Genomic DNA, 16909 nt, shown 5'->3' on the forward strand with positions numbered 1-16909 from the left:
CAGAGGGTACAACTGTGGTTTGCCTCCACCAGTGTGTGAATGTGAGAGTGAATGAATAGTGGAATTGTAAAGCGCTTTGGGTGTCTAGAAAAGCGCTATATAAATGCAATCCATTATAAGACCGATAGTTTATGTAAGTTTCAGTTGCATAAGTGGTAGATCTATAAGTTGGCTATCACTTATGAAAATACTTGTCTTGTGGTCAATAGACATATTTAGCTCTGTAGATGATTCTATAAACTTTGTATTTAACATTATGCCTAGCATATTTTTTTTCTTACTTCAAATCAACTGATTCAGTATTGCACTCACCAAAGGCCAGATAAAGTCTGTGACCAAAACACTTTAAGCTCAGCCACTTGGTCAGCTGAACCACCTTGACTATATGTCAGTCACTATAGCAACCGGTCCCTTCAGGTTGAACTTCCAGCTTACGAGGCCAACTTGCAGAGCTTCACTTATATGCGCTCCCATGTGGTGTTGGAGAAAGTAGCTGGTATGGAAACAGGCACTTTTCAGTTTACAATTAAATGTTTTTGAGTGTCACTGAAAACATTTAATTGTAAACTGAAATGTGCCTGGCACACATCGCCACTGATATGTGGTCCAGCGTTTTTAGTGCTGTGATAGGCCACTGCTTTAGTAATGTCACTCCACGTCTCACTTTTTCACTCACAGCACAGATATATTTGTTTTTTAGCGTGGTTTGTTGGGGCAGGAGATTGAAAATACTGCACGGTCTGGGCTACAGCACGCAGTTTCACACATTCTTCATACTGCACTTTATGGTGCTGTTGTAAATGGTGGAAAAGATTAGTAGTGGTTGAAACTTTTGTTGGGACATTTTTTTCACCATTCTCCACAGAATACATCGTTCTGCTGACTCTAATCTCCCACTTTGAATCCAAACCATCTCCAAATAACTGAGCCATTGTTTTTCTTTCTACCAACCAGCTCCTCTTCGATAGCTACCATCCAGTTCAGATCCGTCTCCAGTCTGTCACTGGCTGCAGGTGAAGCAATTGGGGAGGGGGGGTTTGTTCAGTGAGGAGTATATCAGTATTTCTTAAAAACACTATATCTCACCCATTCCTAATATAAACATACATACGCAATGTTTACTATAGCAAAGATATGAAGTGATTTATTAGGCAGCAGTTCAGTTATGTATCATCATCCTGATAATAATTGTGTTTTTTAACTGCAACGTCTGGTTGTGATTGCTGCATACAAATTACATGCAACAATAATATACATTATGTATTAGAAAAGATGTAAACTTACCACACACCCATTTGGGTGAGGAAAAGTTAAATTAAAGGGGAGCTGCCAGTAATTTGGACCTCATATAAACAACAACAAGAATTGAGGCTGAATAATGATCAATCGGTTCAAGGATGGTGTGTTGAAATTAGGTTTAAAATATTGTGATCCAGGGATCTTTACAACTGATGAAATTCCCAAGTTGATCAGACTCTAAAGACATATATTTATGGCAGATTAAGACAAATTAAAAATACTTATGACTTTTTCTAAGTTGGAAACATCAATGTTACTGCTGTTGGAGACACATATTACACATAAAATGCAGGTGTAATGCATGGTCTAAAACAGCGGTCCCCAACCTTTTTTGCGCCACGGACCGGTTTATGCCCGACAATATTTTCACGGACCGGCAATGAGGTGTCGCGGATGAATACAACAAAATAAAACTAGTGCCGGTACCGAAAAAAAGAAGATTTATTCATAACACACGTGAAAAGACCCAGGAAAACCGAGTTAACGATAAAAACGATAACAAAATAACGTTGAAAACCGATAAAAACCCTGAAAACCATACGTTTCACACCTGAGCCTCAACTCTCGCGGCCCGGTACCAAACGACTCACGGACCGGTACCGGTCCGAGGCCCGGGGGTTGGGGACCGCTGGTCTAAAAAGCTTCCTTAGAACAGTGGTCTTCAGGCACTTACTTACAAGGAAACACAAGAAACACAGGATAAACTAAATGTGGGATGAACTAAATCTAAGAAATTCTTGTTTTATTCTTCTTGTCTTATTTTTTTTGCACAGCACTTTCATCAGCTGTTATGTTGTTTTAAAGTGCTTTAGAAATAAAGTGGAAGTGGAAAGTTTATAAAGACTCATGTGATGCATAGTTGGGCATGTGAAATTAGCCTAACAGCTAAACCATCAAAATCACATGTTGTGAACACATGCTCCTAAAATTTAGGGCAACATTCCAGACCTGTAGCAAGTAGTTGTGATTGGAAACATAGTAAACTCCCACGAGAAATTACCGAACAGGCAGGACTGAAACAGGATCTGGAACTTTTGCCACAAGGTCCAGTATTTAGGTTAGTAAAGACCCTCCATAAAAGTAGGACTGGACAGATGGTTTGAAAGAGTAAAAGAGGCCATTTATGCCCACTGTAAATGACCATCATTAAACAGGTGTTGGCTTACCACACCAATTGTTAACCAAGTACAATGCAGACTTGAGATCCCTTCCAACACCAGTTTTGGGTGTGTTTGTTTGTTTTGTTTTTTGTTTGTTTGTTTTTTAAACTCAGTTTAAGTTTATTTTATAGAAAACATCCAGTCACCAAGTTATCAGTTAATCAGCTCTAGTGTCAGAAGCCTGGAGAAGATTGTTTTGCTCAGCTTTCCCATAACTGGTACATGAACTCATTCTTATATAGCGCTTTTCTACTCTACAAGCACTGAAAGCGCTTTATACAACATTCCTCATTAACCTATTTGCACCCTTTCATTCAACACTTCTTGTGCTTAAGTGCTTTCTATCAGACATTCACACTCTGCTGGACACATTGGAGAGTAACTTGGGGTTAGTATCTTGGCCAAGGATATTTGGCATACAGACTGGAGCAGCCAGGGATCGAATCACCAATCTTCAGATTAGAAGGTGACCAGTTCTACCTTCTTGCTACTACAGCAAGTGTAAAAGCATTCACAACTGATTAAACCTAAAAATATCAATTATTGATAGTCAATTTGCTGCTTAAAGGACCATGCTGAATCAATCCTGTGCACTGAGTAAGCCAAAGGCCTACCATGGTCTTTCAATTAGTGAAACGTAAAGACCTGCTTGACCTCTAATTTTCTGCTTCTAAATTGAGATAAAACTGAGGTTATTGTACTCAGCCCTAAAAGTCTTAGAAATATGGAGTCTAATCTTACTCTGGGTGGCATTACCGTAGCCTCCAGTAACACAGTGAGGAATGTTGGAGTCATTTTTGAGTAACGTAAGTCTAATGTGCCTTGTAAACAAATATGTAATACTGCTTTTTTCCAATTAGAAGCGTCCTGTGTGAGAGCAAGCTGAAAAACTAGTTTATGCTATTATTACTTCTAGGCTAGAACACTGTAATTTATTATTGTCAAAACTCCCTAAAAACTTCAGTTAAACCAAAATGTTGCAGCAAGAGTACTTAGAGCATATTTCACCCACACTGGCTCCCTGTTAAATCCAGAATCAAATTTAAAATCCTTCTCACCACATACAAGGTCTTGAATAATCAAGCCTCATCTTATTTTAAAGACCTTACAGTATCGTATCACCCCAATAGAGCACTTCACTTTCAGACTGCTGGTGTATTTGTTGTTCCTAGAGTATTTAAAAGTGGAATGGGAGGGCCTTCTCTTCCTAAGTCTGTTCTGTTAGAGGTTTCTTCCTGTTAAAAGGGAGTTTTTCCCATTGTCACCAAAGTATTTGCTCATAGGCAGTCATCTGATTATTAGGTTTTTTCCCTATTTTTTCTCTATAATTGTACGGCCTTTACCTGACAGTTTAAAGCAGCTTGAGGGAGCTGCTGTTGTGATTGTGGCAGTATATAAATAAAATAGAATTGAACTCAATAATGAAGTCAGGTTAAAGGAACATTGCATTGCCACGTAATGCGCTATAACACCAGACCTTAAAGAAACACTCTAAGATAGAGAAACAACAACAAGACCTTCTCCATGATACAGTCACTCTCCTTCAGATGCCCACCCCTATCCCCGGTTCACAGGATGGTGGAAGAGGATTCCATGGCTGAAACAGAGGGCGTAGCAGAGGCAGCTGACATGGCAACTACTCTGACACCTGTTCTTACTGCCTGTGACTGCCCCATGAAGAGGGGCTAGAAGTGTTACTGGACCAACTGACACTCTGACTGACTGACTGACACACACAGAGCGGACGGCGAGGTGTTCCAGAGGAGGAAGCCACAGCTGCATATAACACACACACACGCTCCTGCACTGAAGAAGTACTTGCTACTAACCTTGATACACCTACACCAATACAGATAGCAATTAAGCATTTAGAGCAGAAGAATGATTCTTTGACTTCTTATGTAAAATACTCACATAAAGCTTATAAAGCTTTCCCCAACTATACTTTGAATATTAGTGGCAAAGACACTGATTGTCTGACAGATTCTGGTACCATCTACTGTTATCAGAGTAGTTGGATTTCCTGCTTTGAGTGACAGTTTTCTGTTTGATCCTGTAGTACTGTTGTTAAAGAAAATTTCACTGCCCCCTTGCGTTGTGGTGGTGCTGATGACACATTCATTTTTGTGCTCCCATCTCGCCCCAGTTCATCTGCTGGTTGGCGATTTGATGTTTCCTGATGGTGTGTGTGTGTGTGTGTGTGTGTGTGTGTGTGTGTGTGTGTGTGTGTGCATGCAGACACACACAGACAGACACACACAGACAAATATCTGTAATCACACTCCTTCTGCAGCTGTTCTGGATTGTACTACTACTGATTTGATTTATATTGTGATTTGTTTCCATATCCAAAGATAATAAAAATAATACTGGCAACTACCACTGCTACCCCTGAGCCTCCTAGTAGACACACCTATGGTAACAGTTTGAAAACCCTAGGTGACTTCCTTCAAGTTGTCGCAATCGCAAGATTTTCAAAAAACATATTTGAACTCATCCGAGATTTTCAGTAGATGCACCTATGATATTCATTTGAATGTCGCCTGGTTCTCAAATTATTGCATTCAAAAAACTTTGGCGTCCACGACATGCACACACCTACTCAATGGGGTGACAACAATACCCCATCAGCCTTTTATGGCTGAGGGGTAAAAATGATCGTGAATAGACTGTATATAGGGCTGTGAAAAAGCATTTGCCCCTTTTCTGACTATTAATTCGTCTACATATTTGTCACACCTAAATGTTCAGTTAAAATCAATTTTGATATTAGATAAAGATAACCACGGTAAATACAAAATGCAGTTTTTATATGATTATTTAATTATTTTATTTTTTAAAGGAAAAAGGTTTGCCAAATCTGCCTGGCTTTATGTGAAAAATGATTTGCTCTCCTTGTTAAATCATGAACTGGGACTAACCACATGTTTCGGAAAGCTGCGTTAAATTTCACCAGCCGCACTCAGGCCTGATTACTGCCAGACCTGCTGAATCAAGAAATCTCTAAATAAAACCTGTCTGCCAACATGAAAATGATGTCAAAAAGCAATCCGTCATGCCACAAACAAAAGAAAACTGAAAACTTCACATCTGATAGTCTGGAAAAGGGTTTGAGACTCAAGTGAACCACAGAGAGACTCGATTCAACTTAAAACTAAACTTAAAAAATGACCTTAGCATGAGCAGCCACCCAACTAAAATGATTTCAGCACCAGATCAACAAATAGATGATCCCCAAGAATTCTGGGAAAATATTCTGTGGGCTGACTGATGAGACAAAATCTGAACTTTCTGGCAGGTTTAAGTCCCATTTTACCTGCTGTAAAACTAAGACAGTATTTCATAAAAAGAACATCAAACTAACAGTTAAACATTGTCAGGTGAAGTGTCATGGTCTCAGGCTGCTTTGGTGCTTCAGGACCTGGATGACTTGTCCCAAGCAATGGAACCGTGAATCCTGCTCTATACCAGAAAACCCTAACGGAGAATTTCACCTGGCCATCACGTCATGCCCTGAAGCTGAAGCTCTCTTGGGACATGCAGGAAAACAATGATCTGAAACACACCAGCAAGTCCACCTCTGAATAGCTCAAAAATAAATAAATAAGGTTTAATTCATTTGATATCCTTTGAAACAAACCTTAATACTCTCCAGTGTGGCTGAAAATAAATGATTAGGCAAAGACGGCTCATTTTCAGGGCTCACTGCCAGTTTTCGAAAACTTGCAGATCTTGCTGCCACGGCTGGCAAATATGCAAAAACTATGCAAAAACTAAGAGATCAGGAAGAGGGAAAATACTTTTAGTAGATAGTAGATGTACATACATAACAGATGACAGATAACTCTTTGTAGTCGTTGCACAGTCATACCTAGAACAACAGTACAACGAAATTGGAAACTATCCCGCATCTGCACGACGCACAACACACAACACAACACAACACAACACAACACAAACTAAACAACAGAACACAGTAACTTAAAGTAATAAATAAAAAGAAGAAACAAAAAGAATGAGTGTATGAATAAAAGGAATGAGTGTATGTTTTATTGCACGTTGTTGTTGTTGTTGTTGTCCCCAAAAAGTCCAGAGAGGCAGCCAATCAGGTCAGCTGTTACCATTGCTTAGGGCTATTGCTCTGTTGTAAAAGCTGTCCTGAACAGCCTGAACCTCCTGCCAGACGGCAGCAGCTTAAACACCCGGTGTCCTGGGTGTGTGCAGTCCCATAGGATGGTGCGTGCCCTCCTGAGACAGCGCGTGCTGTGCAGGTCCTTCAGGGAGGGAAGAGGATGTCCAATGATTTTTTGGGCCATATTAATGACCCTCTGAAATGTCTTTTTGTGTGCCATGGTGCAGATGGAGAACCACACACAAATGCAGTCAGCACACTTTCAGTGGAGCAACAGTAGAAGACAATCAGCAGCTCCTTCTTCAGGTCCATTTTTCTGAGGATCCTCAGAAAATGGAGGTGCTGTTGGGCCTTCTTTGCAACCGCCGAGGTGTTTGAGCTCCACTGGAGGTCTGTTTCTATGTGCACACCCAGGAACCTGAAGCTGGACACCCTTTTCACGCACTCCCCGTTGATGCTGACAGGTTGCAGCTCAGACTTCCTCCTTCTGAAGTAGACTACCAGCTCTTTTGTCTTGGTGGTATTGAGGTCCAAGTTGTTGTCTGCACATCAATCCGACAGCCTCTCTATATGCTCTATATGCTGTCTCGTTTCCCTCAGAGATGAGCCCCACCACGGTGGTATCATCTGTGAACTTAATGACTGCATTGTCTGTGTGGGTACTGACAGAGTCATGTGTGTACAGAGTGTATAGTAGGGGACTCGGTACACAGCCTTGTGGAGAGCCAGTGTTAAGGCTGAGGGCTGAGGAAAGATGAGGCCCCACTCTAACTCTCTGTACACCAGAGGTGTCCAACTCCAGGCCTCAAGGGCCGGTGTCCTGCAGGTTTTAGATGTGTCCTTGATCCAACACAGCTGATTTAAATGGATAAATTACCTCCTCAACATGTCTTGAAGTTCTCCAGAGGCCTGGTAATGAACTAATGACTTGTTGACCCAGGGTGATATCTAAAACTTGCAGGACAATGGCCCTTGAGGCCTGGAGTTGGACACCCCTGCTGTACACGGTCTGAGAGAAAGTCTCTGATCCAGTGGCAGGTGGTAGAATATAGCAATACGGTGGTTAGCACTGTTGCCTCACTGGAAGAAGGTCCCAAGTTCACCTCCACCACCTGGCCATATTCTTCCTGTGTTTGTGTGGGTTCTCTCTGGGTGCTCCGGCTTCCTCCCACCATCCACAGACATGCGTTTTTTTGAGGGTTAATTTATGATACTAAATTGCCTATAGGTGTGAATGTGAGTGTGAATGGTTGTCTGTCCCTCTGCGTTTAGCTCTGCATCATCTGCTGGCAATCTATCCAGCGTCTACCTGGCCTCTCAACCTTTGTTAGCTGGGATAGGCTCTAGCCCCCACAACTGTGATAAGCAGAAGAGAATGGATGGATGGAATATATCTCTAAAACCTTTTTGCAAAAGAGTAAATGCCACTGTGAGCAAAGTAAAGCACAAAGGATTCCCTTTGTCTTCTCAAAGCTGCTGTAGTGCAGCCGCTAGCATATTTCTGATATAATCAGTAAAGGGTTGCCTTTAAAATAATTTACCAGTTCCATAAAATAGAGAAAAAATAGACCAGTCTTCTATTCTAAAACACATTCAGAAAACTTTCAGAAAATTTAATGGACAGAAATATAAATACTGTGTGGATGTTTTAAAAGCATTATGAAACTAGCTATATGAAACTCTCTTTAATTAAACATTTACTTATATTTTACATATTACTTCTTTTCTTAAACGAATACATATAGTGTTGTGTTCACACACAACACACAACTGCTGCTACTAGCAGCAGCAGCAGCAGCAGCCTTGTTTTCTTCTATGCCAGAGTACAGAAAAAATGGTTATTATTTTCCAGTTTATTCTTCATACAGATGCTTGTAACATGTAATTGGCATGTTATGCCAATTAACATGGCTGTCATCCATTTACTTTTCAGCTTCCTTTTTTTCTCTGTCAGGGCTGCATCCCCAGTTAGTAGCCAGTGGAGTCGTAACACTTTGTTGTCTTCAACAGGTCTTCCCTAATCAGCCAATCACATGACAGCAACTCAGTGCATTTAGGCATGTAAATGTAGTTGAGATTCCTGAGACAACCTATTTTCTGTTAGCTTCCAGCAGGATTACATCGCATGTCACATAGATCGAATAATCTCAAACTGGTTTCTTGACCATGACAGTGATTTCACTGTGCTCAAATGGCCTCCAGAGTCCTCACATCGTAATCCAACAGAGTACCTCTGGGATGTGGTGGAATGAGTCATGTACATCATGGATGTGCATGAGGTACAAATCTGCAACATTTGTTTGAGGTTATCATGTAAATACAATCAAAATCTGTGAGGAATGTCTCCAGCACCTTGATGAATCTATGTCACAACAATTAGGGCAGTTCTTAAGACAAAAGGGGATTGAGCCTGGTATATGCAAGGAGTAGCTAAAAGTGTCCAGTTAAAGTATACTCCATTTTACTACAGCTAAATTTCCTATAAATCTGTTTTCCTGGACATGAGTTTCTATTTCATTATTAGGCAACAGAATTAGCATGAAACAGGGCTGATTAACAACTATGTGTTAACCAGTGATGTTCCACCCTGATGAAAGCAGTGCTTGACTTGTGAAATCTAAAAGCAGAAATCATTTAAAACATACAAGAGTAAAGCAATCTGTCTCTTTTTATCTCATACAGCACTGCCATAAAGCTCCTCACCTGTCAATATGTATATACAGCCTTTAAATTACTGCTATCTTGTGGTTGACTGCTGCAATTATTTCATTGAAGACGAGCTGTCTCTGTAATGCGGGCGTGTCCATCTCCAGTACTGACTGGAGCTGGGAAAGCTGAGAGGCCAGCAGCACTGTGGATAAAACCAGAGTGCGAGGCAAGCTGCTGCTGGTCTGCTTTCACTGCTCTGAAATCAGTTACTATCCACGCTTTGTATAGAAACACACCTAGGATTAGCAAGTAAACAAGCTTCATTGATTTAGCATAGTAACGGATGAGTTTCCTGTTGCCAACCACTTTGGGCAACGTATGTAATAATGTGATGTAGACAATGAAAAGAGAACATGACGGCGTACCGCTCAGAGGTCTTCCATTCAGTGATCTTTTTGTTTGTTTTTGTATATCTGTTATACTATTTCATCAATGGTATGTTGGACAAACCTCATGTTCAGCAGACACGACCTCTTGTTACTGGGTCTACAGAGTGATGGGATTCTTATAACAGAGGTTCTTCACTCCCACAACATAAGGATAACAAACAGAAACAAAGCTGTAGAGCCAGTGTGAAGGGAGGAATAAGGAAAACCCTTCAAAAGCCTCCTCAGCCTTTTCCTTACAAAAGCCAGGCCTACTGTGAACAAAAATGGATGAGCTGAGGCTACAGTTGGAAGACAATAGTTCATTGGGGACTGCTGCACCCAGCAATACCTGATGAAACGCCCCCTACTTCAAAAACAGTTAAAACATGGGCTGGGTTCTTCCTTGCAGCTACAAGACTGTGTTGAGAATACAGACTGGAGTATTTGTGAATCTCAGGACCTGGAGGAGTACAATATATCCATACTCTCCTAACCACTGCCACTGTCACCGCTGACAAATGCATCCGGGTGTATGCCAGCCACAAGCCCTGGATGACAAGTGAGGTTAGGACCCTGCTTCGTAACAGAAACACTGCTTTCAGGTCGGATGACTTGGAACTGTACAATGCAGCCACGCCAAACCTGAAAAGGGGCATCAGAGAGGCCGAGCTGGATTCTAACAACTGAGGACTATCTCCAGAACAACAACTTGAGGCAACTGAGGCGGGAGGCCCAAAACATCACTAACTACAACCCCAGACCAGTGCTGTGGATGGTGATGTTGTGCTAGCGGAGACGTTGAACTGCTTCTTTGGCCGCTTTGAAAAAAAAAAACACCAGACGCAGTCACACCACATACACAGGCCAACACCAGCCACATCTTTGCGTTGGAGAATCATGACATGAGACGCATGTTAAGGACAGTTAACAGGACCCCAGAAATGCAGCAGGACCTGATTGCATCAGGTGCTGAAGGTCTGTACAGACCAGCTCACAGCCTGTCCTTAGCACAGACCACTGTCCCACCCTGCCTGAAGGCCTCAACCATTCATGCCTGTCCCAAAAAGATACACCACCAGCAGACTAATTGACTTCCACCCAGTGGTTCTCACTCCATTCGTTATTGAGTGTTTTGAGAACCTGGTCAAAAGTCACGTCATGTAAATTCAACCCCCACAAGTTTACATAGAGGGATAATAGAGGATGCCGTAGCCACCGCTATCCGCACAACCTTGACTCATCTAGAGCACAAGGAAAGTTATGCTAGGCTTCTTTTCACTGACTTCAGCTCAGCATTTAACACAATCACCCCTAGCAGACTGGGAACAAAACTAATCAACCTCCCATACTCCATCTGACTCTGGTTTAAGGACTTCCTAAGAGCCCGCCCACAGAGAGTTAAAGAAGGGCCCAAACTTAACCCAACATTCAGCCTCAACATTGGCTTGCCACAGGGATGTGTGCTGACTCTCCTGCTGTACACTCTCTACACACCCGACTGCACCCCACTCACTCAAGCAACTCAACAGTGAATTTCACAGATGACACGGCAGCGGTTGGACTCATCATGGGGGAAGATGAGTCTGCATACAGGGACAAGGTAGAGAAACTGGCATCATGGTGCAGCACTAACGACCTTTTCCTCAACACCACAAAAACGAAAGAAATAATAGTGAACTTCAGGAGAAGCACATCTAATCGTCATATACATTAATGGGTACTGTGTGGAGAGGCTCTGACTAGAAGTTTCTGGACCTGCATCTGGGTGATGACCTAACCCGGAAAAACAAACACCAGTGCGATGACCAAGAACCCACAGCAGCAGCTCCCCTTCCTGAGGGTCCTGAAAAACATTGCCCCAGCCAAGGAGCTCCTGGTGTCCTTCTATAGACTGATTACTGTTCAGTGTCCTGGCACACATGCCAGTGTGGTCTGCCATGTGTACTGCTCAGCTGTTACTGTCAGGAAGGCGTCACACACAATAAAAGCCAAAACAAACAGACTGAAAAACAGCACACAGTTGTGTAATGGAAGCTTCGAACAATAACCAAGATAGATGTCATTAAAACTGAACATTTACTTGCTGAAAATGCTGCTGTTTACAAATTACAAATGAGCAGGAAGCATTCTTATGACTTGGATCATTTCCTGCACTTCAAAATAAACACTTCCTGTAAACGATTTTCACAATAGAAGAAAAAAATGACCATGAGCAGTTAAAACACACAATCCAGATATTCACTGCAATGAAACGACAAGTATAGCATGCTTCAATATTTCCTGCATAACCAAGTGAACTTAACAACATCTAAAGAATAATTAAATCAAATATTCACAACACACATATGGCAAGGCTGTTGCAATAATAAATAATAAACAATTAATGAACATTGTTATATATCTTCACTAACCTGTGCAATACCCAACCTATGTAATCAATAATGACTCAAGCACACACATGCATGTATATATGTATTTATTTATATTTTTATACTGTTTCTACTGTGTTTATTTACTAGAAACTTTTTTATTTTTGTATTTTTGTGAATAGTTAGATTGCTTTCTTTGCCCTGAATGACACTGCATATAATTTTGTTGCACTTTTGGCATATTGACGATAAAAATGACTTCTCGTTGCTTGCCTTCGTGTAAAAGTCATCACACACTGCTGGTGATAAACAGTATCCATTTCCAAGGTCCAGACCTTAGAAAATTGTCATACAAAATGGTTTACAAAGTGTGAGGCTACTGTAGTTATAATTTATTTAGTTATTACACTTTAAATAATTACTCAGAGAGGCAATTAGTCCAGCTCATTCAGTTACATTATCTTGTCCATCTATCCATTTTCTTCTGCTTCTCCTTATTACGGTTGCATGGCACTAGAGCTATTCCAGCTACCATAGAGCATAGGGTGAGAGGCAGGGCACACCCTGGACAGGTCGCCAGTCTGTGGCAGGGATAAAACAGAGAGACAGAAACCATTCGACTCACATTCACACCAATGGGTAATTTAGAATCACCAGTGAGAAATACAGGGTGAACATGCAAAATCCACACAGAAAGGCCTTGGAGTTGGACAGGACATTCTTGCTGTGAGGCAACTAAGTACAGTGGTGCTAACCACCGCACCACTGTACTGCCTTCAGTATCTTGTAATTCGCTAAAATGTTGACAGTGGACACTCAATCCCTCACCAGTAACATATCTGCTTGCTTTTTTCTGCAAAATATGCCAAATCAGACTTTTTTATCTGCTTTTGGTGTCTTCAGCAGCATTAACTTTTCATGGTTATGTTTAGGCATTATTAACCAGACTTTGGGTGCGGTGACAGAAGGATTGTGAGTCTGTTGTGAACAAGACACAACATATTCATCTGATCACTACTTATACAACACTATTACACGTTTCATTCACCCAGCGAAACACACATTCATGCCTAAGCATATGGATGATTACACTATCTTACACAAGGAAGACAAGGGATGGGAATTTGTAACAAGTTAGCAGTTCCGATTCCAATATCACTTATTGATTCAATTCCTTATCGATTCTCATTGTGTTCTTAAAGATATCAATGGTCATCAGTGTTGGAGTCATTACTCAAAAAAGTAATGGATTACACAAAACACTTTTCTTAAAAGTAACGCAGTACATTACTTAATTACTCCCAGGAGAAAGTAATTCATTATTCAACTCGTTACATTACATTGAGTTTCTCCATAACAATGACATGAAACAGATTGTTAACTAGTAATTGTGAGACAATTTAAACCTTTAGGTTACAGTTCCACACACCAACACAAATCCCCATCTTAATGAGGACACACATATGATCTTTAGGTATAAACACAAAGCCGACAAGACAAAGCAAAGATAAAAACCAGCCCAAAGAGACTTCAAAGCGATGCCCACAGTGATTCTACTTTAGAAACATGAAATGGTAGAAACGGAGGCTGCAGCCTGACTGTTCATCACTGCTTTTGTTACCAGTTAAAGTTCAGGGTCTGGCTGCTGTGGTCGGTCAGCAGTTACTCAGCTTTAACATAACTCTGGGTTCTTGCTAGCTTAGCATTAGCATGCTGTCTGTGCAGGCGCTTGCAGAGAGGCAAAGTTGTGTTAGCACCATAACGCAGCTGTTTCTGTCTTGGATCCAGTTTGCACTTTACAACTGGGCTCTCATCATTCTATGCAATAGAAATAAAAGTTAAGTCCATATCCCTGCTGTAGACTGCTCTACTGCACACAAACTGAAATCAGCTGATTGTAGTGCAAGTGGAACCAATAAGCATGATCAATAGGTAAGCAGACTAACAATTCCAAGGAAGTGAGCTGCTGGGAACACTGGCTCTCAAATCCCTACTTAAGAACTCAAGGAGCATGGGATCAATTTATCCACCTTCCAACTGGTGGACAACCCGCGCTACCACCTGAGCCACAGGTACCAGTTTAACTTCTACAAGACTGCGGTGGCAATTCTTAGTTTGCATTACTTTTACTTCTTATCCTCAACCTTTAATTACACCATCCAATCATCACTGGCTAATACAGCAAATAAAGCAGATATGTGAGTGTGAGTTTTCTTTTGATTTGGTTCTCTGTGAAAGCAATATATGAAACATAAAAACTCACACAATCAGGGTGGCGAGAAGAAGGTGGTGTAAAGCGGGCTACACTTCTGATGCTTTTGATTCAAACAACAAGAACAACTGCATTTGAGTCCAAAACTACTTATCTCAAACCTTTCAGTTATTGCTGTACTCGTGGATTCAGATTTGTTTAAAATTACCCTTTTCGAACAAATCAATAATCTCCATGGACTGACCTGCAGTAATGATTTGTATGAGGCTAAATGACCCCTGGAACAGATATTCCCACCTTTCATTTATTAACACACCCACGTGAGCTTGGTAAGTTCTGGGGACAAACTGCCGAGATGTGTTCCACACCCTCACTTTCAAGGCAATCAGCGTGATAAAAACACATCCATATTTTTGACGTTGGCAGCTGAAGAACACCGGCCTGGGAGGCTGGATTCACCTCGACTCTACACTCTATTCAAATTCAGCCTGTTTTGTTTATATCAGGAAAGACAGATTTACATGAACAGCATAAGAACCTGTTCGGCCTCATTAAAAAAAATTACTATTAAATAGGAGCATGGAGGAAACAGGAGGATTTGCACATACACCAAACAAGTCCTGATCCAGCTGGATTTCTATCGTTAATTTCCCACCTCCCTGCACTGATCATGGAAGATCATGGCGAACAGAGGGGTGCGATTTTACTCCATCAATGTGGTTAATTCATTATATGAACACCGAACCTCCCACGCAGAACTACTAAATCAGAAAAAGCTGTTCACGCCTGTGTTATAAAAAAAACATTGATGTGTTGGGATTTGGCGGAATTTGCTGTTGCGTTTTCTCTACGCTCGAGAGTTAACCACTCATTAACTGAGCTGAGAAACTATTTTGTTTGTTGTTCACCGTCTTCATAATTATAGTGTAATAAATAAGGAGACATAGATGTAGTTCTGACTGTGATCTGGCCATGCACCTCTAATTCTAGTGCCGCGCCATGGGAGTCGCCTCGATCCATCACAAGGACGAGAGATGCTGCAAAGGAGGATTTCTCTATTCGAGCTTCCTCTCGAAGTGATAAGGTGCATTTCCTGTCGGCATCTACTTATAAAAGCAGGTTAGCAGCATTCCAGCAAAGAGATGGGAATTTAGACCGACAGGTGCAACAGCATCATCATCTAGCCTCCACGCATCGCTCCTTCCACGCTGACAAATATCCAGATGCAACCACCCCAGCGAATAACTAACAACCGAGGGAGATGACAGGGAAAGACACTACATTCGCACATATGTTCTGCGTGGAAATCCTTGAATCGTGGGAGCGAATACGTGGCGAACTAGCTAGTGAGCACAGCCACCAAGCGAACCGCGGCTGCTAGTCTCATCTCTGGGCTGGCTGCCTCCCTTGGTTCGTGCTCGTTTTCCCCCTCAACAAGCAAAACAGTGCGAGTGTTGCTGGACTTACCTCTCGGCCATTTTCCCGACGGTTTTTAAAATCCGTTCAAGATAAATCCCACAACATCTCCCATGTTGCCTAAATTGCGGTTACCGTCACCGAGTCGGTCATCCGTTCCAGACTTCTATCAAGCTGCCAAAATTAAGGTACAACACATCCGACCATTACTTTCAGCATAAAAGCTTCTCGCCAACGATATAGTGTCCCAATGACTGGAGAAACGTTTTATGCAGTTGGGAAGTCCACCGAATTTATGTCAACAAGCACTATACTGCAGCCTGGATGATCTTATGTCAGCTGTTGTAACATGACAGCAGTTTACTACACTGTTATCCCACAATACGAAGCTCATGTAAAATCACAACCAGAATATTTGAACGGCAAGATCTCAAGTTTTACCGAGGGACCTCTGGAAACCGTCCCTAATGACACACCTATCAACAAAAGCACAAGAGGAAAAATATATATAAAATTTCTGATAGCATCTGCTGTGGGCTTCTTTTTAGCACCATAATGCTTTCCACAGCTTTCAAGGCGGAACATTTGTATTCACTCCCTGAATGTAAATCAGTGCATTCTCGGTGAGTATGCATACTTCATGAAGCTGCAACAGAAACACAGACACGTCCTTTATCGTCATTAAACATTAGATGTCCCAGCACCTCCCTGGTAGCAGCAGGTAGCAATAAAAACATTTTTAAAAACACAAACTATAAAAATGTACAAGGTTTATACAGATGTGCTTCTCATATTTGTTATTTCTTCTGAGCATTGCCAGGTAGTGCAGATGCCTTTCTCATAATAGTGGAGGTGTTTGTATTCCAGAAAAGGTTGGAATGTGAAATCCTGAACTCCCTTTATGTGGAGGGGAGGCGGGTCTACTCTGTGCCTCCGAAAGTCCACGATCATCTCCTTCATTCATTGATCTGAAATCAATCTCAAATATGCCCGTCTAGACATATACTGACAGTAGGTTATTATTAGGTACTATTTGTGCCGTTAAAGTGCTGAACTAAATCCTGTACTTACTAGAGAACCTCTGGTGGACGCCTTAGGACTGGGGTTAGAATTGGGTTTAAGGCTGGCTGACAATTGAGATTGTTTTTTATGGTTTTGTGACCAGTTTTTATTGTTGCAGTTGTGCTAGCAGGATAAGAAATGTATTTGGTGTCCTCACAAAGACAGTGGACATCTATCCGTGC

The 16909-nt window shown here is 41.5% G+C and overlaps 1 protein-coding gene across 1 annotated transcript in view; it reads right to left on the reverse strand.

Moving 5' to 3' along the window:
• arhgap39 (Rho GTPase activating protein 39) overlaps positions 1–16014 on the reverse strand; it is a 63460-nt gene extending 47446 nt beyond the window's left edge. Inside the window, exon 1 of the mRNA XM_031740551.2 lies at positions 15717–16014. Coding sequence (XP_031596411.1) covers positions 15717–15727 — 11 coding nt within the window. The 5' untranslated portion in view covers positions 15728–16014. The remainder of the gene's footprint in view (positions 1–15716) is intronic.
• Positions 16015–16909: the final 895 nt, after the last annotated feature.

This window comes from Oreochromis aureus, linkage group 17, assembly GCF_013358895.1.
Source record: "Oreochromis aureus strain Israel breed Guangdong linkage group 17, ZZ_aureus, whole genome shotgun sequence".
Lineage (NCBI taxonomy): Eukaryota > Metazoa > Chordata > Actinopteri > Cichliformes > Cichlidae > Oreochromis > Oreochromis aureus.